Raw genomic sequence first — 26,538 nt, 5'->3', positions numbered from 1 at the left:
TGCTGTAACAAAAAAACTTTTTCATCTTTTAAAAGTTAACATGAAACCAAAAAAATCTAAATATTTCATCCGAGGATTGCACTTACTTTTTGTGCTCCTCTTTTAAAACATGGGGTTCTTGCTCTGGCTTAGTTGTCCAGGTTCTCAGTCAATATTCGCAATTTTTTAACTATGCATTTTTGCAGAGAGCACACTTAAAAGGGCTCAAAGCCTCCATTCCATTGTCACCGTCCTCCAGTTAGACCTTAAATGTACATGCACATTAGCTTGCCCAGGTTACAGGGTTCTCTTATTCCCCTGACATCTCTTTCATACTAACAAGACAAACTCTGTTAATAGGGAGCTTCCAATTATTCAAAAACCTTTGGCTACTGGTGATAATATAGTGAACTGTCTTTTGTCAGGTCTGACAGTCTGTCTGTCATATTACATTTTTATATTTTTATATTGTTATTTTACCCCTGCAGCTACAAAATATAATAAATAAATAAATGAACACACACACACACACACACACACACACACACACACACAAGCACACACACACACACACACATATATATATATATATACATATATATATATATACATACATATACATATATATATATATATATGTATATATATATATTATACTAAATTTTAGCATTTGTAAAAGTAATATCCACCGTTTTTGTGGAATTACCCTTATGTGTATGTTTTGCTTCTGATTGCTCAGAAATCTCATAATTGTATAAACTTCACTTCCCAGTAGTCTTTGCGCTTGGGCGACTAAAAAGTATCCCCGGATACTCTAAAGTTTCGTTTTACACCAAACAATACATTAAAAAGCAGATATTTGTTGGTATCAACACAGTAGGTTTCTAAAATTAAGTTAAACTTAATTTGAGGCTGTTATCAGAAGTTATTGGCTCGTTTTTTTATTAGGGGACACATTTGTGTGTTAGGTTTTAAAATGTCCCTACAGGTTTTATTGCACACGGAACAAAAGCCACGACGCAAATATGTCTGTGTCCGGCTGCACTTTCAAACCCGTGAGCTATGTCATCTTCGATATGGATGGATTATTATTAGGTCTTGCTTGTGTTTTATATAATCAAATTTTAACATTTAATACAAAGTTGCATCTACGTTAAAGCTAAAGAAACGTTTTCATTCATTTTAATTTGCTAACCGCGTGTCGCTATAAGTTTACATGTCGAACTCCCCAGAAAAAGGTTTAAGTTTATGATTTTATTGGACGTGGCCAAAATAACGCACTGCACAGAACTTTACTTGTAGAATTCTGTTTCATTGTTATATTCGGCTAACATCGGCATGAATTTAAATTATAAACATTTGCTGGAAACCTCAGAAATATAAGGCTATGTGTTTCTAACCTGGGTAACAATTGGTTTAAGTTGGGGTTTGTTAGTTCCCCTAAGTATGTATTTTGGGAAGCAGACGTATCAGTGACCCCCAAATCGATTTTACTAACAGTTAAAGCTTCTTTATTATTGAGACATAGATCGCATTAAAGATATGTATCTAGTCATATCCACTGCTACTCCCAACCGATACGATAAACTCATAGGCGTTATAATAATAATGCCTTTTTGGGGACCCGTCCTAACCTTACTTTTATGCCTTTCTTTTCAAACGTGGCAACCACCTATTTTGATCTGTTATGTTAGGGTTGTGGCAGTGTAATGTTACTAATTACATTTGTTCTTATATCTTTTTCCTTTTTTCTTTGTTTTTGTATCTCATTCTAGACACCGAGCGACTTTACACAGTGTCCTTCCAGGAAATATGTGACCGGTTTGGAAAACAGTACACATGGGATGTAAAATCTTCAGTGATGGGTAAAAAGGCTCTGGATGCTGCTCAGATTATCCGGGACTCTTTGGAACTTCCTATGACAGCTGAGGAACTGCTCGCTGAAAGTAGAAAAATACAAGAAAGAATATTTCCCTCTGCCAAACTCATGCCAGGTATTCCTGATTTAATACTACTATCAAGTAGCTCTGTCCTGTGCCCTTCTTGTTGTCACAACATGATTTTTGAGCCATTTTATTCAAGTGTTGTTCTTTACCTACTGTACTGCCTAATACTAACTAGTACATTGAAACTAATCAGTCCAAGGCTAATAAATATCACGCTTTTCCATAAATAATAATATACAATCAGTGCATCAGGATGGTACATACAGTAAGGATGGTGATTCAGCAGGTCCAGGCCTGTTTTTCATCTTAACAATGCCATGTTATCATTGAATTAGAATGGGAACTATTTAATTTGCGCTACTGTGAAAGAAGATTGTCTGGGTCGGCTTAGCAGCACCATTATGCAGATATTTTTTGTTTTTTTCTACTTCTTCCTAAATGCATAGAAGCTGTTGTTCAGCAGCATTGTGCATTTGTCAGACAAACGGTGAAACATGGCTTAAGTGGGCAGACGTGACAAAGAGATAAGGCAAACAGCCAGGTAAACACACCCACTCTTCAAGCTGAGCAAGCCTTCACTGAGAACCTCACAGTGCATCCAGATACATCCACACAAACTCTCTGGCTCGCAAAACTATGAGAGAAAGAAAGAAAGAAAGAAAGAGAAAGAGAAAGAAAGGGAGTTGGAGTTTTTGTTAGAATCAATCAATAAGTAGGTTACTCCACATTAGAAAAACAAAGTATCAAAACACATTAGTCTTCAATATTCTTTTATTTTAATTTTGTCTCACATCTAAAGTTTAAATTTTGACTTGTCAGACCACATGACAGTTTTCCTCTCCACCTCAGTCCAAATGCAGAGACAAAATGTGTTCACTAACAGTGGTTTTCATTGCCTAAAGGCCTGACGATCACAGTAATGGTTTTTGGACTTGTCCCTTGTGTACAGAGATTTTATTGGATTCTATAATATAAATCCTGAAATTCTTGATAAATTACATTAAGAAGCATTGTTGTCAATGTGTTCAACACACATTTTTGATAAACCTGACCCAATTTTTACTTACTCTTCTAAAAGAGCTGCTTTGGGATGTCACTGGAATCAAATTAAAAATGACAACATTTTTAAAATAAGTATTTTAAAGTTTCAATATTTGTTTTTATACTATTTCCATTATGGAAAAGGTATTTGTACTGCAGTTTAAGTGATCTGTTTAAATGTGACTGATGACTCACCAAAATTTAAACAACATTAAACACACTTGTTGGCATTTCAAGCAGCATTTTGGAATGAGGTCAGCCACGTGAGCCATTTTTGTGGTCTGTAACATTCTCATCTAGGATGCAGCTGTAATGTATAATGAAGTGGCCCTGGCTACATAGTGTATTCACTGTCCATGGTCTGTTCATCTTACAGATAAGTTAAAGGAGTGTGTTCTTTGGGGGAGTTTTTATTACAGCTTTTATAGACTGTCATCCTTGAAGTTGTAGATTAAAACATCCCACAGCTCTCTGGTCTCTGGTTATCATTGAAATTGAAAACAAGAATAAAAACATATATACTAGATGGTGTTTAAGAAGAAGGTTCACATCAACAAGGGTTTTTTTATCGAAAACATTACGCTTGTATAGTGACAAATTGATATATTAGTATAACCTCAATACACACTTTGCAACATGTATACCACCAGGTGTGGATAAACTCATACGCCACCTGCAGAACCACAAAATCCCTATTGCAGTGGCAACCAGCTCAGCCGGGGTGACGTTCCAGCTGAAGACAAGCCAACACAAGGACTTTTTTAGTCTCTTCAACCACATTGTTGTGGGTGATGACCCTGAAGTGAAAAATGGCAAACCTCAACCAGACTCCTTCCTGGTCTGTGCCAGCAGATTCAACCCTCCTGCTCCTCCAGAGAAGGTAGGAACTGTAGGTTGCAACTGTAACATTTTTTTTCACATTCATTTATTTAATTCCTTCATCTGCTTGCTCTTTTATAGCAGTTGGAATGACTGGCTTGCCATTCAAAGAAGCTAAAAGGTTAAATTGTGTTAGAATATTTCTGTAAAGTTTAAAAACAATATACAGTAATAAATCACAGGTAATTTGGTGGCTGGTTTCATATGAGAATAAATATAATTTACCAAAAAAATTGGATGAAAAATGTGTCACAGCAAGTAGAAGTGATGCAATAAAGGTTGTTTAAAAGTATGTGAACCTGTGTCTTCGATAGTTGGTGTGACCACCTTTTCAGCAATGACTTAAACTACATTTTTGTGAACTGGTTATCAGCCCTCCACAACAGCTTGGACGGATTTTAGGTCATCACTTCTTACAGAACAGCTTTAGCTCAGGGATGATGTTTGGTTTCCTGCATGAACTGCCTTCTTCAGGTCTTTTCATTGTGTTTCTTTAGGATTAAGGACTTTGACTTGCTGAGCCATTCCAAAATATTACAGTTTTCTCTGCTTTAACCATTCTTTGGTAGAATGACTTGTGTTAATCATTTTGTGGAATCCAAACTAGAAATTCTTTTTTTTAACTCTTTCCAGACCAGTGAGCATCTAAGGTTTTAGAAATCTCCTTTTTTGTGTGCCATGACACACTTCCACAAACCTGTGTTCAACCTTAGACTTGGGTTGTGAAGACTCAAATTTTTGTCTTAAACAAGACAGGGCCTAGACTTACACTTGATGGTCATCCTATTGATTTAAAGAGCTGTGTCTCACATACTTTTGCCACTGCATGTACGATTGAATCATTCTCCTTTGTCAGTGAAGGCATTTTATTTAATTCTCTTTATCATGTTTTACGACTTGAGAGAAACTGTTCATGTTTTAGGTCACATTCATGCAGAAATTCCCTAACTTTTAAATAGCACACAATGCTGATCTAGTGACATGACTGATGGATGAGAGGTAGGTTAGTTCCTCATTAGATACCAGAGTTGTTATTTCAGCTTTTTCCACTGAGTCACTTGAAATTATTAGTATATATGCTTTTCAAATGTCATGTCTATTTAATCTGGCATGGGTCTGCCTAATGCAATGCACAAATACATTGAGAGGATATCAGACAAACCACAAGCTGTCAGTCATTTCCACCTGCTGAAATACTGCTCTCTTGCAGCTGTAGACTCATTATTTCTCACTAACTGCTGCTACCCTTTCTCTCCCTCTCTTTCTTTCTCCCATAATAAAAGAAATAACACTTTATCTTCCTAAAGGTAGAATTTATGGCTGAGCTATGGGATTGGATTGCATTAGATTTTAAAAGCATGCCTAATTAAGTGTCCACTCATCATCTGCATTGTATTTTTCTTCATGTATTTATTTGCCATCGCTTTTGTACACCCTACATCATCCAGACACCCTATTGTTTTCCAGTACAGCTTTCAGCCTGTATTTGTTTTTGTGTTGAAGTTGCAGATTTTAAATTGATTTAGAGATCATTATTGAAAACAAATTCATTTTCTCCCCAAGGTTTTGGAACATAGCTTTCTGAGTATGTTGGAATATAAATTGAAAACCATAGTTTTTTTAGTCAATTCTAAATATTGCACTACTACTTTTGGACACTATCTATACACTTGTACTAGTTGCCGTTTTTAATTCATGAGGTTCTTGCCTCGGCAATGAGTTGACATATACACAGCTGCACATAGTTCTTCCTCCTCTCACTCACACATAACAGTTAAGTAACCAGGTTACAGTCAATTTTCTCAGGAAAGCTAATTCTTAAGTCCATGTGATTCCACTGATTTTGAAAAGTAAACATGTGGCTGTTCATGCAGATGACTGACTGGGGAGGGCATCAGTCAACAAATCATGAGCGTGAAAGAAGTGAGAATGAGCAACAAAAACTAAATGAGCAATCACTGATTGCCATTGTTTATGACAGTAAAAGGTTCTCCTTCTTTTTGCTAAAGCTAAAAGTAATTTAAAAATGAGTTATGAGTTATTAGATTGGGTTCATTGCATTGTTTAGATTTATACTTATCATGATACTCCAACAACAGTCAACATTGTAAAAGTGAGAGGTAGATTTAGATGTCTGAGGAGCATTTCAGTTAACTTGACTCTGGTCCGATGTAAATTAATGTTATATGGAACATCCAGTAACCTACCATTAACTTTATTAATATCTAGGATTACTTAGATTACCAGAAAATGCGTTTTGTTTTTTTGTTTTTTAACTTTTATCAAAGCGGCTATAGCTCAGTTGGTTAGGCAGTCGTCCACGGACCACATGGTCAGTGGTTCGATCCCGGCTATATTTCAAAACACTGAACCCCTTACAGCCCATTTCCAGCAGTGCCAGTCCAAGCCAGGTAGGAATTGGGGAGGGTTGTGTCAGGAAGGGCATCCAAAACTGTGCCAAATAAAAATGTGGACAATGATCCACTGTGGCGAGCCTGAACTTACGTGATAAGCCGAAAGGACAAAAAACAATTGTAACAAAGTGAAGCTGAGAAAACTCGAGCTGCAATGAGGGATATTTTGCACACTGTATAAAAATCATAGAATAGATGTTGGAGCTTCAGTGGACCTAAATGTTGCATAAGATAGAGGAAAATAAAATTATATGTTGACGTGTGTCAAACAGTAGGGTATACTATTTGTCCTATATGGAGTTGGAGTTAGCTGCCTGTATGTCAGACAGCAGCTTCTTATTTGAAACTAATGTGTTCCATTTGTAGTAATGCAAAGGGCCTGATGTCAGCTGCTCTCTGCACTGACAGACACACATATCTACTGTGGCACTTTGATCAAAAGTAGTGAGCTTTCAGGGTTCATGGGCTGTTTAAGATATATTTTCAGACACTCTGGAAGCCTTTTGCAGTCTTGAGTCAGTCTAAAATAGCTGCCAAATATCTCACTAAAAGACGCAAAATAACAGTGTGAGCCCTGACCTACTTTCATGAAGAGGCTCACACAGATGCTCAATACATGTTAGAAAATTGTACTGTTTTTCTAATTCGAAGATCTAGTTTTGACCATTATTTGATGAAAGTGTTTCATCAAATAATGGTGAAATGCTTTAGTTAATATAATTTAGTTATCTGACATTCCTAATTGTGTGGCAATCTAGTATAATTTTAGTATTATGTATGTGGAGCACATAATGATAATCTGAGAATGTCTTTATGATTTATTGATTTCACAAATCTAATAAAAACAGGCAACCACATGAAACTGGAACATCTAAGTTTTATTCCACGGGAAGAAAAAACTGTGTGTGTCAACACAGATCTCTCATATAGTTAGTGCTGCAGGACACTGATTCATTCTGCAGTGCATTTAACAACATGGTCCATGTCCTTAGAAACATTGAAAACATAAAATAAAATCAAACAAAATAATGCACTGACTTACAGAAGCTGGAGGTGACATAAGGTCAGGTGAGTGACAAGAAGGTTGATCTTTTAATACTTAAAACTGTGGATTTTAGGATTAGTCAGACATAATGTGTTAGTTGGATTGGTTTGTATTGTGAAAGGAAGTGCTGTGCCAGAGAGGCAATCTGTCATCACAGCCAAGAAACATAGATCACTATGGATACTGATAGATGTCTTACTCATTCAGCTTTTATACTAAGTACCATTTTCCTGTAGATGTCCTCCAAACAATCAACATTTGCTATAAAATAGACGGTATGCCCTTGTTGAATTGAAAGCATTCACAGAGGGTGTTTTGGGCAAAGTGATGTTTGCTTTTTGTCAGACTGTCAAAGAAAATGGAAATATATTGACTGCACTGTGTTTAAAGACAATGTGAGACAGAACACAAAGTTTATTTTTCAGTTTAAATGATTCCATTCTCTCTTTGGGCCTCTGTAAACTAAATAATTATTTTTGTAAACACAATCAAGCCAACAAAAATGTATGTGGATTTGAAATTTTGGTTAAGCGGAATTTTTTTTTTTTAACAGTGACATGACATGCATATACATTCTTCTGAGATGGCAAAGCCTTTTTATATATTGTTTTTTTTTTTTTTTTGGTGAAGTGAAAGACATTGGTGTAAGGTCAGTAAAGCTGATTGCTATTTGGATCTAGATATGTAAAAGAACCTTACCTTGGAAGGTAGATGTTAGAAGGTTGCTGTTAGAAACGGATTATGCATAGCCATTACAACAATTTGGAATTTCCTGAATACACAGAATGGGTCAGTCAACGAAAACAGCTAATGGCAAAAGCATTGTAAGAGCTGTGAAGAAAAAACTCAGAAGTACAGACATGAGACACAAAAGCTCTGTAATAATGTTTTATAGACTGGTGAGAACAAGATGAACCTGATGGAAAGGCCAACGTGTGGAGGCAGATAGGATAGATGTGCTCGTAATCCAAACAATAGTATCATGATTCGGGATTCTGGAACACCATTACTGATCTCTATTGATGACGTAACTCATGATGGTAGCAGCATAATGAATTCAAGGGTGTACACAACCATTTCTTCCACAAAGTTGCAGAGTAATGCATAAAAAATAATTAGGAGCTTTACAAAGCATCAAAACTACGATCCATAACACTGCCAACTTAATAAAAGAGTTAATTCGAGGGTGAAGTGGAAGATTATGGGCCGGCCAGACCCTAACCCAACTGAACATGTATTTTAGCTGCTGGATAGGACATTAAAGGGGAACCCTCCAAAACAAACAACTGACAGAGACTGCAGTAAAAGCCTGGAAAACAATACCAATAGAAGAAAACAACAAATTAGTGATGGCAGTGAGTCACAGGTTTGATAGAATTATTTAATGTTAGGAAGACAACGTGTCACAGTAATGTGAGCTCTGTCCATGGTGATCATGTATACAGTTTGTCTAATCACTAAATGCTATGAATTTGCTAAAACAATAATGTTCAGTTTATTAGCTTTACCTATGCCGGTAAGAGAATTAAAACTTATTTATATATATATATATATATATATATATATATATATATATATGTGTGTTAGGGTTGTCAACATTATAATGATAACAATGCCTTACTGCAAAGCTACACTTTTTTCCGTTTTTTTTTTTTTTTAATGGAGAGGACATCCATTTTTAAGGTAGGGCTCCAAAGAGCGACTAACTTGGTGTAAGAAGACTGGCAAATTTACAGTATTTTAATTGCACATGAAGAGGGCACTGAGTGAATGTTTTTTTTTTCTTTTCCCACAGTGCCCTGCTGTTTTTCAGTGTAGGAGACATATCCCCAGCAGGTGTAATTTCTAGGTGGAAGTTGCATATTAAGCCACACAGCATATAATGTAAGCTACATTTGATTAGGCAGTAATAGTTGTAAGTTTACAACGAGGAAACATTAATTTATTTAAGGCAAGTTCATAGTAATGATTGCCCAGTTTGCAGAGGTGAAACAGGTTTCAGTCTATAAATCAGTCAGTCAAACATGCAATGTGTTAAAAGGCAACTTCACCAATTTTCATGTTGCTTTCAATGGCTGTAGTCTAGGGTTTAAATGTACATTCATTGCTATAGACACAACCATTTTCTACTACAGTGCTACTTTTCAATAGCAATTGTAAACTGAGGGTTTTAACCAGCCCACAGCAATATCAAATATCAAATGTTCATCTTTCAGCAGGTATGTTGGTCTGTTATGGTGGATTTATAGCCTCTTACCATATTGCAATGATAGAGATAAAAATGTATTATATTTTACTGTAAAACCTTGAATTTAAGATAATATATAAACTAAGCTGCAGTCAAAAGTCATTGACAAAGTAAGCAATGATGGCATTCTCCTTATACTGCATTTGGACAATTCCGGCTTAACTTAACAGTGAAATTTTAGACATCCAATAGCTAGATTTAAATATATTCTTACTAACTTATCACCTTACTTCTCACTTTAAAGGCTTTTTTTGCTGCAAATAGGTCTGCCTGTAGCACAGCACACCTAATTTTTTAATCTGGAGCCAACGACCGTTAGGGCTGGCATTTTTCTTGATGAGATATGAAACTGCGTCTCAGTGGGGGAACCGACAGAGTGTTCAGTGGAATAACGAATGATGATGCGTCACTCCCTGGCTCCCACTCCGTGACAGAGGAGAGGAGGAGGGGTGAGTGGCAGAGACATCCGACGGAGGCAAAGCTAGAGGGAGGAGGTTGGAGAGGAGGAGGGGGTAAAAAGAAGAAGCAGCTGTATGACAATAATACATATCCACTTGTCAGCTCTTCCTTCTCTAATTCAACCTGTGTTCATATATTCTTGTCTAAGAAAGAAACAGGCAGAAGGGCAGATGCATGTCATACATTCAAGTCCACACAGACAGACATGGTAATAAAAGGAATTCTGAAGAAAGTTACTCTTTTATTGCCATTGACATTTATTCTCTGGATTTAAACCATTTCCCTGACTTGGGTTGTAAACATCGAAATCAGATCTTGACAACACAGGTTTGTAGAAGTGTCATGTTAATCCTTACCAGGGTTACATAAAGGTTACAAAAGAGTTTGGTCTCCATTTCTACATGACTGATAATCGACAGGTGGAGAACATCAATATCAGTGTTACACTCCCCAGGAGTGGTCAACCAACAAAGATCACACCCAGAGCAAAGTCTGTAATAGTAAACTAGTCCCACTAGTCATTATTGAGCAGCCTCGAAGGTTAATTGGCAGATTGATTTTAGTTTTTCTTCTTGGCTTCAGTCAAACTTCCACTTTAATAATTTTTAGAGCAGACTTTACTGCACACTAATTTGTTTATTTCTGCAGTTTTGTGACAATAAAACATATTTTGATCAGCGATCAGGTTATCACTGATTTTATTAATGATAAACTTCATCATAATACAACAGTTTTTAATCTTTGCATGACAGTAAACTACTTGTAATGCTGAATACATTTAGAAAAACACTGAATACAGACTCCTCAACAGGATATTAGTTTGAGAGTGAAATGAACATGAAGTCAGTCATCTGCAGTGACATAAGAGGCATTCACAAAACAGTTTAGAATTTCTGCTCCTCTTCAATAAAGATTTTCGGGCCTAAAATGGTTATTTAGATGAAACCATCTAAAATGTTTAAACAGGAAATTATTCTTCTTAGTTGGTAATCACACCAACGCTCTCCTTTATTTGAAACCAGGCAGGCACTTCAGCTCATTGGTCTGATTTGTACATTCACTGCAGTTTTATACACACAGTAACAGTAAACAAATAACAAAGTCAGGTGTGATATTACCCCAGTGTTTAGAATTTGCAGTCTTATTCACAGTGGTATTTAATTAAATTGATTGGATCGGTGTAATGGTAGGTCTGATTGACAAGGGAAGCATAATGCAACTTTTATTATTCATCAGGAAGGTTTTCATTTTTATAAACCCTTGATAATTTTATCATCAGGATCAGCTGTTCTGTTTCAGCAGTAAAAACATTTTAATTAAATGCAAATTGTTATCCTTTTGCATCAGTTGAATGTTTTCTTATTTTGTTTCCATAAGCATACATGTATCCTTATTATTGTACACAAAATCACCTTTTCTTGACAAATATATGTCCAAGACATAAAAAGTTAACAACTGACATAGCTTTACTGTCGTCATCACGACCTGACAGTGCTTCGAAACTCTCCTCAGAAAAAAAGATCCCTCATTTCTCTATTCTTTTCTCCTTTCATCTTTGCCTGCATCTTTTCTCATCTTTCGTCTTCTGTGGAATTATTAGGGAATAAGATGGGAGGATAAGAAGCAAGTGAGGGAACACAAGAGGCTATTTAAGACAAAAGAGAGCACCCAATGTTAAAAAGCTTTCCCTAATCATCTACTGACTTCTTATTGACCCTGGAGCCCTTGTGAGGGCCTTGTCTATTTTGTTGTCTGTTGTTCAGTTAGTAGGGTCTGCTTGGATGTTACATTATAGGTTGGGATCTTCCCACAAGTAAAATGTAATGAAAATTCTTCAAGGCTTTCCTGTGGGTTTGCAATCATGAAAACTTTACAGACATGTTACAATCTGACGGGTACAGATTTTGGTCTTGGGCCACGCCTTTCACAAAAGCACGTTATACACTGTGAGAACAATTTCCGACAGTCACAAAACGGCTATTTGAATATGTTCACAGATGCAGAATCAGATATTTGGTTGGGGATGGTTACAAAAAGCTCTGATATATTAAACAGAAAAAAGTCGCTTCAACACATGGTGTCTCCCTTACCTAATTAATCACTAAAGGCTTTTAAAAGAAAATAATTCAGATGAAATAATTCAACACAAATTAGAACATTTAGAGCTTGCAATGTAAGATTCACATTATGAAAGATGTGATTTTACAAATAATGCAAAATATGAGGGTCAGATATAAAAGAGTGAAATGTCCCTCACTGTGAACTGTAGTTCAATTGCATCATAATGTGGTGTCGACAACTGCTGTCTGAACTAACTAAAAGTGAAAGATAATGCTTTTTTTCTTTTCGATGTTGAGCAGAGCCATTTCACAACTCCAAAGTAACACAGTTGATGAGACAGGAAATTTAACCAAGGCTGAATATGATTAATAAAACATGAAAGTGAGCTAGTTCATGCTCTCACTGATAGGGGTGGAGAGAGAAAACTAGTTCTTCCCGTCATTAATCATACACTCGTCATTATACCTGGTAAATGCTTTGTAATCAAGATATTCAAATCTGGTACAATTTAGACATAACCTTTTTAATCCTAAAATTAAACTGGGCCATTACAACCATTACAGAGCTTATGGGCCCTTACCTTTATCACTAAAGATAATAGGTGAGAATGGATTGTGCACAAGACCTTCTCTTCTGGTTTTGGATTTACAGATATAGCCATTGAAAGTGTCATGGTTTTTGTGTGCGGAATGTTTGCAATACCCTACTGGTGGCATTCTGTCAGGAATGCAGTTTATTTAATTCAGCAAAAGGTTCATAAAATCCAACCTGCAGTTCGTCTTTTTAGCCATCAGTGAGTGTTGGCCAGCTGCGTCGTAGCTCCCCCATCGGTGTGTGTGTGTTGTGAGTACGAATGGGTGAATAAGAAACAGTGTAAAGAGCTTTGAGTGCCAGGTAGAAAAGCGCTATATAAGTGCAGACCATTCACTAATTATTTATTAAAAAGAAGTTATGCTGTTATTGTCCTTATAGATTTTATTAGAATTTACTTAAAAGCACCTCTTTTCTCCTGAAGCGATCATGGTTTACATGTCAGTACATGTTCAGGCCAGACCTGCAGTTTTAGAGGCTAAGTTTGAGTGTATCAGTTTACAATCTCAGTCTATACTGTAAATTTGACACGATGTTTTCTTAAACGTGAGGTTATTTATTATTGAGGTTATTTATTTAGTTCAGTGTTGTTTAGAACAGTTTATTATAAACTAACCTAATCATAATAACTAATCTGAAGCTGTTTGTACAAAATGATCTCTGGTTAATAAACTACCAGCCTGATCCACTGCCTTTGTTTAATCATCATTTGTTAGTAACTAACCAGACACAGGAAAAGTGGGGGAGTCCCCACCTGTCATTATCCACAGCCTTTTAATTGTGAGATGGACGTGAACACTGATTTAATAGCTTTAAAAATCCTGTCCTTTCAGACATTTTTAATAATAATGAGCTCATTAATGAAGTTCCCACTGTTCTGTGTGGATCATAAGCTTTGCAGCAGTGTTTCAGTGTTTCTGCTTTGTTTAATGGTGAATTCCTCCAAACAAAATTTTCTACAAAGGGGCTGGGTAGGGTGATGGAGGGTAATCATGGAGATGGTCTTACACCTAAGAGGTTTGAATGACAACTTCATTTAAATATTAATTGAAAACCCCTCTGAAACCTCCGAAGGCATCGGCCTGTTAATACTGTTGTTCTACTTTTTCAACGTAATCAAATTGTGTGCTCTGCTTTGTTGTTGTGTCACAAACTCGTGACTATACAACAGACAGAGTTACTAAAAGTCAAAAGCAATTTAAAATTTGGACAAGAAGCAGATGTACCAAGTTTCTGCTTGTAAGTATTGGGTTAACTGGAATCAGCCCAGAAACCTCCCACACCTCACATTTGTTTGTCATAGCAGCTTCTGTTCGTGGCCGAGTAGATGATCAGGCGGTTCTCTGGTATGTACACAGAAAAATCATAAAGGGTTAAATCAACAGTTCCAAAATATAAGTAAATACACTCACAGTTAATTTAATACTGGTGGTTTTGTTGTGTAACTGCGTCCTTGGTTTGGTTTGATGAGACAAAGACTGTAACTGCTGTTTTTCAGGGAAAAAAATTTCACAAAATCAGGCTGAATGTGCACTGTCAATTACATCACTTTCCACTGGTCAAACTGAGTCACTGAAAACAGGGACACAGAGCTGTTAAAGCTTCTCTGTCCTTTAAGTTGGGGAAAAACACAAATACAGAAACTACTGTAGCTATGATACCACCCAGTCTCCAAAATATGGCTTCATAAAGAAAAACATTTTATTCTCTCTCCTCTTGTTTCTGTAACCACACAGTATTATTATTCATCTGTTGTACCAGTAAGGTGGTTTATCTTCTGTTTTCTCATCAAACGCTCTTGTTTAGGATGAATATAATGAGAGTGAAACATTGCTAAAACAATTCGCATTATCAATTTAATTTCGCCTTTGTCCTTTGTTTTTTTTCCATGGGTTGGAAAATATTTCCTGGCTCCACCCAGTCTCATCTAGCTGAATATTTCATGCGTTAACAAAATAACACAAGCAGGCTACAGTAATCTCCAGGTAAAACCAGTTTTTACTTGGGAATGAAAAATGACACAAACTGAACATCCTTAGATTGATGTGATCACATAAACTGATACAGTGATACAGCACCACAAATTAGCCTAATTTTTCTTTTATGGTAAGAAGCTTTTAAATAAAAAGTCACAGTAAAGTGCACATAGCCTCAAGTCTCCCATATAAAACGCAGAAAGCAGCCGTCATGTCTGAAAAGCCTTGAGGAAAGTTTGCCGTTCTCATGCTTCTTGAATAATACTGGATATGTCTGCTACTCTAGTAACTAGTTTGGGTACAAATACAGTATACTGGTATCGTACACTTTCAATGGCTACATCTGTAGGTGGCACTGTTTTTATACAGATCCCTTTTTAGTATTTGAAGTTCTACCTTAATAAACTGCAACCTTGGCAGCCCTCCTGCCTGTCTTTCTGCGGTGATTTTAACAGGAGTATGACACCCTGTCAATATAGGAGTACTGAATAGCTGCAGCTGCAGCTACAGATGCAAGGCTACAAACCCTCGTGCCAGAAAAGCTGGAAGGCTGTAAAAGAGAGAATGCAATGATTTGCAAGTCATTTGAAATTTTTTTTTCTTGCTTTAATCTTTAAATGTCATTTGTAATTGTGTTGCTATAATAAGGACGTCGTCTTTTGGTATTTAGTCTTACTTTTGTGTACAGAGATTTTCCAATTTTCTGAATGTTTTAATGATATTGTGATCCGTAGATGATGACAGTTTATGATGAGAAAACATTGTTCTCGGGGTGTGGAAAAAACACATATATTATAAAACTCATACCATTCTTACTTCTGAAAGACTTAGCTTCTCTGAGATGCTATTTTTACTCCCATTTATGATGCTGAAGTTACAAATTAACCTAATTTCTTGTTAGGTGTTCCACCTGGTGTTTTATGGTATTTTCCTCCTACCCCTACTTTTTTGCAAAACATCGCTAGCATCAAATTACTAGGTTTCAAAATTTTATCTGTTGTCTTTGAACTATTTATTATCTATAAATGAGGATCGAGGGGATCTCATGACTATTGTTACATACAAACCTTTAACTTTACTTGTACTTTTATTGGTTTATTTGAAGGGGACAGTGTACATTTCAGCAAATGTACCAGAATTTGCCAAAAAAAAAACTATTCTTTCATCTGCAGTCCCTGGACAGATGTTAACATTGTGTCACTAAAAAAGTAATAAAAAATAAAGTAAAACAGTATGGTGACAAACGCAGTGAGTAGAAACAGAAAAACACAACAGATGCCTAAAAGGTTTTAACAGTTAATAAAAGATATTCAAACATCCTTGACTATAATACCTCCAGAAAATTAGTCTGGTGATAGATGAGGTCATCATTAAGGGCACAATAGACTAATACATTTCCCAATCTTCCCCATGCCATTACCTTTGCTGGGAGTTACAATTCAAAGTAGCAAAGCTCTGTGCCCTAGTGCAGGAGAGCTCTGCTCTTTCAAATCCTGCTTTTACAAGTTTAAATGGTTTGGACCAAACTCAATCCTAAGGACTAAAATGATTTTTGACTTTTTGTCAATTACATGCTGCTACTACAACAACAATTCCCCTATTTCCACCACAACCACTGGTTCCTTCTAAACAGACCAGCATTGCTGCTGAAATTTTCATGGATCCTTGATTTTAAACAAAATATACCATAAACACTGAAGCTTAAATCACTTATCAATCTCTGAAATAACTTGACGCGCAAAAAACTGGTCTTCTCTTCTCAGCCTACTGTACAAATTCTAGGTGCACTTCTTACAGTATCTTGTTAACACTGCGAATATCCAGCAGGCCCCCACTCGTGCTCATTGGACTTACCGTAAAACTAATGTATCCTTTGCACATGCACACACAGCCGAACCTGCTATCATGGAGAAAAAAGTTTAGTGGATATTTTAATCCAAAGAATTTAATTGCATTCAAAGTCATTTTACAAAGCGCTGTTTTAACTGTTTCCTGTAACTGTTGATGCTTTATAATTTAGTTAGTTTGACAGTAACTCTACAGCTCCTGACATGTATCCATGCTGCATGTTAGGGTACAGCCTGATGCATTGTCAGATTTTTAAAATAGGGACGTTTCATATTTGATAATCCATGAAGAGAGAAGCATACAGGACACAAGTGGAGAAAATGAGAAAACCACAGAGGTCAAATCTCCTGTCTTGGCATCACATCATGGACTTTTCACTGCTCATTTTAACTACCCAGACTTTCTTTTCTTTTTACCAAACAAATCAGAAATTTAAAATAAATCATGTTCAGTTTGTTTAAGGAATTGCAGATTAACAACTATCAGAAAAGTGATTTTTTTTTCCTGAATTTTCTGCAGTATTTTTTTGATCAGGCTCATCTTGCACAGATGCAGTTACATTCCATTCTCAGACAAACAACATGTAAATCACCCCAAATGGAATAACTAGTAGGAATAACTACAACAATCACTGGATAGTGAACATTTTTGAAGTACAGATGTTTGAAATACAACAGGTCTCTCAGTCCCTTTCACCTGGAAAAAGTAAGATTTAAAAAAACTTGTCGTTGAACCTCTTTTAAAATTCCAAAACTGTCACTTTACTACATTTGATGGAATAGAAATGATGCGCAACAATGCTATTGTACATCAATTTTAGTCATAGCAGTACTAGGCAGTCCTTCAGTTTTAGTCATTTGGAGAGCTTTGGAGGGTTTGTGTACCAAATGGTTTACCTGCCCTAGCAGGCAATATACTGTAAGTATAAAAATATTCTGATTTCCATTACAAATGGGTTTCTGCATAAATACACTCTTCAGTCAATATTTAGTTTTCACCACCAATGTGAGTACCTTTGCCCAATGCCCATAAAAAACAGAGGGGGGGTCACAGGACTCTTGTATGTTCCTCGAAAGAGTTTTGAACCTGAACTCATAAACAGTCCCCTCTCAGTTATAGTTAATTTAATCATTAGGCCAGAATATAATAAAAGAAACCAAGACAGTGATTTTAGGCATTTCTGGCTGTATAAATATCTGGTTTGGTTGAGAAAGCAGTTAATCAAAATGTAAACTATAATAATAGAGTTCTGCTTTTCCTTTGGGTTTAAGCAATTCTGATGCTCATATTGTGATTTGGACATGGTTAGGAAGGTGGGACAGTCTCAAGTTTAAGAAGATACCCAACATGTTCAGATATGAAGGAGAAATTCTCTAGCCTTGTTTCAAATAAGTGCTCCTCATCTCAATAAACATCAGTTTTGATAACTCCACTATTAGAGTAAAAACACCTGCTGAGTATTAAGTCTGAATTCTGCCACAACACACCTAGATGATTCATAAACCTCACTGATGATTGAAAAATGTAACCATTTGGCTACATCTGTTGTAAACCAAAAACCGAATTCCGCAAACACCAAACTAATGGTAAGGCATGACGGTGCTGTTGTGATGCTGTGGGGACACTTTACTGCATCAGGGTCAGGGTGATTTGGGATTATTGAGGGAATCCTGAAGGAATCCTGAAGGAGAAATTAAGCTTATCAGTTGAAGTTGAAGCTCAATAGCTACTGGGCTATGCAGCAAGAAGATGATCAAAGCATGAAAGTAAATCAATCTCAGACACTCAGAATAAATCAAATTAAGGTTTTGGAGTTAACTAGTCAAAGTCCAGACATGTAGTTTAGGGGACAATTACTTTTTCCAAATTGGGGATTTAGATGTTGGATTTTGGCTTCTGTAAATAACCCATTGATTTCAAATGTGTGCTTTGTGCTAGTCCAGGTTGCATTTGTTTTATGTTACATTTATTTTAAAGATTTGGAGCAGTTTAATATGAGACGCACACAAAAAGAGAATAAATTAGCACTGTAGAAACATTTCTCTGATATTATGACTGTAGACCAGAAGGCAGAAGCATTTGAACACTGTATACTGTTTTGGAAAACTGCAAAATGGCATTATTGTTAGTATAAAGCACATAATAGCATATTAATTATGGCTTGTCTGAAAGCAGAATTGTTTAAGTATTACTGAATGTGTCCGGTGGTAATGAGGGATTACAATCTCAACACAAATCACTGAATCTCAAAAAACAATATTGAGCTCTAATGGTAAGAAAAACATAGTTATTACACTTGCACATAAAAATGGAGAAGAAGTGAATTTAGTAAAGTTTGCAATCAGAAATAGGTGTTGAAAAAAAGGTTCTCACACAGAGTGGATAGAGGCAATGAATTCCCTTCTTGCCGCATGAGGTTTAGATTTGCAGATAATGATGCTGCAACAACACGGCAACTATGATCCAGAACCTTCCCCAACCCAGGGCTTTTATTGGTTTTTATCCTACAAAATCTAACAGGGATTTAAAAGGATTCACATAATAAAGAATCAGCATTCTGATCTTAAACTATTTCTGCAAGTGCAACCTCCACTTTTGATTTCATTTGAGTCTGTAGAGAATGTAAAATAGTTTATAAAACTTAAGTGATACAATGTTACTTTTAGTTTAGTTAAAGGTTTCTGGACTGCCAATTTTGTGCCCTGGAGTTTCGCGGTCGGTTGGGGATGTGGTAGCACACAGTTCTCCATTATCAGTGGATGGATGCTGTTGCAACATATTTTTAATTTCTTTTTTGTCATTTTTCTAGTACTCACATTCAGTGAAATGCAATTAGTTCTCTGCATTTACTTAAGTAGGGAAGTAACTTCCCTACCTCCAACCTCTCAATTGCAAAGGTAAGTTGTCAATAGGATCAATCAGTGTTGGGATAAACATTGGTGTGACTGGTTTATGACTGACATTAATTGCTTCTAGTCTCATCTTAGTTTTTAATTATTAATTATTGTTATTAAACATCTTTGTTGTATACAGCTACCAGTGTTGCAGGGATTGTTCCCCCGGTTGGGAAATAAGTAGAAAAGCCTGTCAATAAATGCTATGCAATGTAACATTTATAGCGCCATTAAACCATTTGACTTACAGAATTATTGACATGCTGCTGCATTTTCATAGCTTGTCATAACTATTTTTGCATCTTGTCTAATAATTAACAAAAAAATTCAGTTCATAAACCTATTTACTGCAAGAAGCGGTACTGTAAGATAAGAGATGGGATGTAACAGTGATTCCACAGCTTAGTTTTTATTCTATGATAACGTCATAATTCTTTGTTTCAAATTTGTTTTTTGAATTTAGCTTTACTTAGGAGATTGGTTTAAAATGCATTCATCCCAAGTTGATTCAGAACCGTTTGGCATACCCTCCATCTGTCTTATCTCTTGTAGCTTAGGTTGCATTCTGAAATACAGCTCTGTCCCTTCCTCGCGTTTGTGCTTTTCTAGCTGAATACTTTTATCACCACATATTTGAAACGTGTGGGTTAAGCTGGCTTCAGAGTCCTCCTCAAATCACAAGCAAAGCAAATGCAGCCAGGCTGGATACTCATTTTTGCTTAATACTAGTGATTTAATTTTTTCATTAAGTCCTTGAGCTGCCCACAGGCTTTTCTTTGAGCCAATTGCAATCTATTTACACTCAGCAGCGGCAAGTTATCTTCTAATGAAAACATACTCAGTAATGGCTGCCTCTGGGAGTGCATTGTGTCAGTCAGTAAACATGTCAGGGTATGTTTCTCTTACAAAGAACCTTTTAAACTAACGGTCATACCAATCAACTCCAAGTTACAAACAGATTTATCTTTTAAATTATTTATTTTTATTGTAACTGAGTAATGAGATATAATCTTAATAATATTTTGCATGACTGAATTTATATAATTTGAAGTCCTGCAGAACCCTTACAGTTTATTCCACAATGTTAAAGTTCAAAAAGTAGAAATGGATGGCCAGTTTACGTTTAAGATATTGAGAATAGTAATCCAATTATCCACATGAATAATACCACCATCTCACTGTTTATCATTAGCAAATGTCAATGTACTCATTTCACAGTATAATATGGTATGAAAATGAATGGTTACAATAGCATGTACTTTATCTTACTAACAGAATATAAATTATGATTTGGAATTGGGCATCAGGGTAACTTGTTGGTTAAAGCGCTCGTTGTAGCTGGTGTCTCTATGCAGCCAAAGGCTGTTTGTGAATGAAGATATACAGACTATTTTTGTTATTACTACTTTATGTGATTACATTATAATGCATACAAGTTATTACAATTTGTGAAAATTGTGAGTTCAGTATGAGTTCATCATGGCCTGCATGAGTCACATTTCTGTGCAATAGCATAAACTGTGCACCATGTGGTAAGGGATGATATTTAGATGCAAAGCACGTTGTAATCTGAAAGAGATCAGTGACTGCAAAGTATTGGTAGGGGAGAGTGTAGCCAGACAACACAGGATGGTGGTGTGTAAAATGACTCTGGGTGTGAGGAAGATCAACAGGACTAAGGCAGAGCAGAAAAAAAGTGCAGGAAGTTGAAAATTGTCAGGGTGGAGACAGTCTCAGGGTGGTCAGAAGGTGCTTCCAAATGAGTGGATCACTACAGCTAATATGATCAGGGAGACAGGTAGGATGGTACTAGGTGTGTATCAGGAAAAAGGAAAGTGGACAAGGAGATTTGGTGGTGGAACGAGGAAGTTCAGGAGTGTATACAGGGAAAGAGGTTAGCTAAGAAGAAGTGGGACATCGAGAGGACTGGACAGGAGTACAGAGAGATGCAGCGTAAGGTGAAGGTAGAGGTGGCAAAGGCGAAACAAAGAGCATATGTGAACTTGTATGCTAGGTTGGACACTAAACAGGAAGAAGTGGATTCTCAACTCTCAGGTTGTACAGGCAAGGTAAAGAGATAGGGATGGTGTTTGAGCCAACCAGGGTTTCCTGTTTTTTTTGTTTTTTTTTGTTCGTGTTGTGTATTGTTAGGTTAATTGGATTAGGAGGTATACGTTGAAGCGTACTGATTATGTAATTAGTGACATGGCTTTGATTAGCATAATCAAAAGCCATATGCTTGTAATTAGCATATGGCTTTGATTACCATATTTTGATTATAGTTTGCCTTTGTAGTTTAGGCTTTTAAGTTTTATCTATTTGTCAAAGAAACAATGGTTTTGTTATAAGAGAATTCAGTTCAGCTCAGCTGTTGAAAGGACCAGACGTGGACTACAAGAGACACGGTAGCTGGAGAAGTGTGCTGGTGCCAATTTTTAAGAACAAGGAAGGTGTGCAGAGCTGTGGCAACTACAGAGGAGTAACGCTGAAGAGCCATACAATGAAGTTGTGGGAAATAGGTGTGGAAGCTAGGCTAAGGGCGTAGGTATGGTTCATGCCTAGAAAGAGTAAAACAGATGCAGTATTTTCTTTAAGAATGCTGATGGAGATGTACAGACAAGGTCATAGGGAGTTGCATTGTGTTTTCGTAAATTTAGAGAAAGTGTACGACAGGGTGCTGAGAGATGAACTGTGGTATTGTATGAGGAAGTCTAGAATGCCAGAGAAGTATGTTAGTGGTGCAGGACATGTATGAGAGCTGTAAGACCGTGGTGAGGTGTGCTGCAGGTGTGCATCAAGGATCAGCTCTGAGCCCCTTCTTGTTTGCTCTGGTGATGGACAGGCTGACAGATGAGGTTAGACAGGAATCTCTGTGGACTGTTTGCAAATAATGTTGTGATCTGTAGTGAGAGCAGGAAGCAGGTGTAGGAAAATGGTGGAGGTCTGCTCTAGAAAGGAATGAAGGTTTAGCCGCAGCAAGGAAGAATACGTGTGTGTACAGGGAAGAGAGGTGAAGAAGGTGCAGGACATTCAGGTCAACGCTTCAGAGCAACAGAGAGTGTAGAAAAGAAGTAAAAAGGCATGTGCAACCAGGTTGCAAGGGGTAGAGAAAAGTGTCAGGTGTGTTGTGTGATAAAAGAGTATCAGCGAGAATGAAAGGAAAGGTGTTCAAGACTGTGGTGAGACCAGCAATGTTGTTCAGTTTAGAGACAGTGGCACTGAAGAAAAGACAGAAGGCAAAGTTAGCAGAGCTTAAGATGTTGAGGTTCTCTTTGGGAGTAACGAGGATGGATAGGATCAGTAATGAGTACATCTGAGGGACAGCTCATGTTTGATGTTTGGGAGATAAAGTCAGAGAGGCCAGATTGAGGTGGTTGGGTTATGTTTGGAGGAGAGACTGTGAAAATATTGGTAGAAGAATGCTGAGGTTGGAGCTGCCAGGCTGGATGTCTAAAATTTGTACCACCACTTCAAAAACCACCAGTATAAAGAGGAGATTATGGCTGATGTTGAACCAACACTCATTTCAACACCATTAAGTGAAATGAAAGTGTACAACAATGTACAGAGACATCCATGGTATAAACCTGTTGCAGAGCATTCTGGACCTCAGACTGGTGCAACAGTTTTGCCTTTCAACAGGACCATGACTGAAAGCACACAGCCACGATAACAAAGGAGTTGCTACAGGACAACTCTGTGAATGTCCATGAGTGGCACAGCCATAGCCCAGACACGATTGACCATGTCTGGAGAGGTCTGAAAATGGCTATGCTGATACTTTACATCCAACCTTATGGGGCTTTAGAGGTAATGCAAAGAAGAATCGGAGAAAAATCTGTATGCCAAGCTTGTAGCATCCTACCTAAAAAGACTTGAAGCTGTAATTGGTGCCAAGATAATAAAGGAGTGGCTACGGGACAATTCTGTAAAAGTCCTTCTATGGCCCAACCATAGACTTAAACCAGAAGCTTGCCCCAACGTTTCCCATTCAACCTGATGCATCTTGAGAGGTACTGCAAAGAAGAATTAGAATTAAAGATTTGCCAAAACAATGTTGGACTCCGTAGTTTTCTCTGGACCCCTGACAAATCTGACCAGTGACTACAGCCAGTGGTCATTCAACCGCTGGCTGTCTAGGTTGTGTCCAGCAAATGATGTGGGCTACATAGATAATTGGAAACGATTTTGGGGAAAACGTAGGCGGATTAGGAGAGATGGCATCCATCCTATTTTAGACGGTGCAGCTTTCTTATCCAGAAATATGGTTGGTTTTATTAGACAACCAAAAGTATGACAATCCAGAGTTGAGCCTAGGATGCAGAGCTCCAGTCCTACAAGCCTTACATCCTTAGTATCCTTACATCCGTCACCCCCTAACAACTCCCACATACCTATAGAGACTGTGTCTGTTCCCCAACCCACTAAATTACATAAACCAAAAATTACCACAAGAGGAGTAATCATGATAACCTAATAAAAGTTAAGATTACACCTCTTACAGAACAAAACCCCAAAACTATTAAATGTGGATTATTAAATATCAGATCTCGCTCTTCTAAATCTGTTAATAAATGACTTAATAAGCGATCATCAATTTCATTTATTTTCTCTTACTGAAACTTGGTTGCAGCAGGAAGAATATGTCAGTCTTAATGAGTCAACCCCCCAAAGTCATATTATTTATCATGTTCCTAGACGCACAGGCCGAGGTGGAGGAGTAGCTTCATTTTTCACCAACGCTTACTAATAAACCCTAGACCTAAACATAGTTATAGCTCATTTGCGAGCCTTACTCTTCACCTTTCACACCCAAACTGGAAAACTCAAAAACCATTATAATTTTTTATCGTGTACCGTCCTCCAGTCCCTTATTCAGAGTTTTTGATAGAATTTTCTGATTTTCTATCTGATTTAGTGCTTAGTACAGATAAAGTCATTATAGTGGGTGACTTTAACATTCATGTAGATGCTGACAGTAACTGCCTCAGAACTTTGTTTAATTCATTATTAGATTCAATAGTTTTTTCCCAAAATGTAAATTAATCCACTCAATGTTTTAATCGGACCTTAGACCTTGTCCTTACATATGGCATTGAAGCGGATAATTTAACAATATTTCCTCAAAACTCTCTTCTGTCTGACCATTTTCTAATAACATTTAAATTTACAAAAACGGACTATAGGGAAAAAAACTGACTATAGAGAAAAATTCCATTATAGCAGTAGCTATAGCTTAAGTGGAAAAAGCTGTAAACAAATTTAAAGAAATTATTCTTTCATCATTTGCTTCACCATATGTTAATACAATGGAAAGTTGCCACCTTAATGTTACGTCTGCACAAGTTGATTATCTTGTTGACAATTCTGCACCCTCACTACTTTCAATAGTCATAGTGTTGGCCCTCTGAAAAAGAAGGCAGTAAACCAGAAGAGGCGATTTCCATGGTATAGGTCGCAAACACGCAACTTAAAACAGGCAACAAGAAAGTCCAGAAATTTAGAAGAATCTCATTTAGCCTGGAAAAACAGTTTAAAAATATACAAAATAGCTCTCTGTGGTGCCAGAACAACATAGTATTCATCATTAATACAAGAAAACAAGACACAAGATACTTGTGGTTCCCAGAATTTCCAAAGGTAGAATGGGAGACAGAGCCTTTAGCTATCAAGCTCCTCTCCTGTGGAACCAGCTCCCAGTTCTGATTCAGGAAGCAGACACCCTCTCTACTTTTAAGTCTAGGCTCAAAACCTTCCTCTTTGATAAAGCTTATAGTTATATAAGTTATAGTAATGCTGCTATAGGCTTAGATTGCTGAGGGGACCCCCCTCCTCCTTGTCACTCTTTCCTCTCCTCTCACCCACAATTGTCACTACTGTATGACATTAACTCTATGTTTTCTACCATAGTTGTCTTTCTCCTTCTCTGTCTCCCTCTCTCTGCAGGTGTTCCCGGGCTTTAAAGCTGTATTTTCTAGTGTGCAGCTACCCGTCCTACCAACCTGCCCAATGTTTTGTTGTTGCTTTTGTTGCTCTTTTAATTTTCTCTCTTTACGTTCCACTCACCCCAAATAGTCAAGACAGATGGCTGCCCACCCTGAGCCTGGTTATGCTGGAGGTTTCTTCCGTTAAAGGGAGTTTTTCCTCTTCACTGTTGCCTAGGGCTTGCTCAAGGGGGGATGGTTGGGTTCTCTCTATATGTCTTCATAGTCTTGACTTTATTCTGTAAAGTGCCTTGAAATGAAAACTTTGTTGTGAATTGGCGCTATATAAATAAAGTTGAATTGAATTGAATCGAAAGAATGGGGGAAAACTACCCCAAAAAAGGTGTGCCAAGCTTTTAGCATTATACTCAAAAAGACTTGATGCTGTATTGAGCAAAGGCGGTGAATAATTATCTACATGTGGGTTTTTTATTTTTAATAGATTTGCAAAGATTTCAAACAAACATCTTTCACGTTGTCATTATGGGCTATGTTTGTAGAATTTTGAGGAAAATAATGAATTTAATCAGTTTTGGAATAAGGCTGTAACATAACAAAATGTAGAAATAGTTTAGCACTGGGAATACTTTTTGGATGCACTGTAGTACAAACAGGAACCTTACATGGTGCGCATTTGCATAATAAATACACAACAAAAACTCATATTCGCTTAACATTCTGTTTAACATCAATATACTTCCTGTTTGTATAACTTTTAGTTGATCACAAAAACAATTTATAACATGTCTAACATATGCATCTGTGCAGTTACTTTCCAAATGCGAGTAAAAATAAGGGTTAAAAATTGAATATAAAGTGGCGTTTGTTGTGTTTTGTGTCGAGGACTGTTACCTCCTTGAGGTATCCACCTATACTTTTTGTAGCAATCTTTGGCTGATACTGCTTGTGTTTTCTTGAGTCCTGATTACTGCAATACTGTGGAGTGTTTATTATAGGGACTCTGCTCTGTGTGATGATTGGCTGGAAGGGCTGTGTGTGCATCATAGTTTGTTGTCATAAGAATTTGTGTGTCATGGGAAGGCTCGAAGCAAATTACATTTTAGCTAATTTAGTTTGTTTACTTTTCAAGTATCTTTCAACATGCCCTTTGGATAATAAATTAATCCTCATTTGTCAAGCTAGTTATCAAGTATGGTCAGAGTTCCATAACAG

The 26,538-nt window shown here is 36.9% G+C and overlaps 1 protein-coding gene across 4 annotated transcripts in view; it reads left to right on the top strand.

Moving 5' to 3' along the window:
* Positions 1 to 865: 865 nt before the first annotated feature.
* pudp (pseudouridine 5'-phosphatase) overlaps positions 866 to 26,538 on the top strand; it is a 40,019-nt gene continuing 14,346 nt past the window's right edge. The window contains exons 1-4 of one of the 4 annotated variants that reach the window (XM_067493504.1): positions 866 to 1,034; positions 1,755 to 1,973; positions 3,617 to 3,846; positions 25,457 to 25,528. In XM_067493504.1, coding sequence (XP_067349605.1) covers positions 956 to 1,034; positions 1,755 to 1,973; positions 3,617 to 3,846; positions 25,457 to 25,513 — 585 coding nt within the window. In that variant the 5' untranslated portion in view covers positions 866 to 955 and the 3' untranslated portion in view covers positions 25,514 to 25,528. Of the gene's footprint in view, positions 1,075 to 1,754; positions 1,974 to 3,616; positions 3,847 to 25,456; positions 25,529 to 26,538 lie in introns of those variants that run through there. The other 3 variants (XR_010912231.1, XM_067493502.1, XM_067493503.1) reach the window with 3 other exon arrangements.

Source organism: Channa argus, chromosome 23, assembly GCF_033026475.1.
Source record: "Channa argus isolate prfri chromosome 23, Channa argus male v1.0, whole genome shotgun sequence".
Classification (NCBI taxonomy): domain Eukaryota; kingdom Metazoa; phylum Chordata; class Actinopteri; order Anabantiformes; family Channidae; genus Channa; species Channa argus.
Note: the sequence above shows the minus strand (reverse complement) of the source record. Positions and strands in the feature narration are given on the sequence as shown.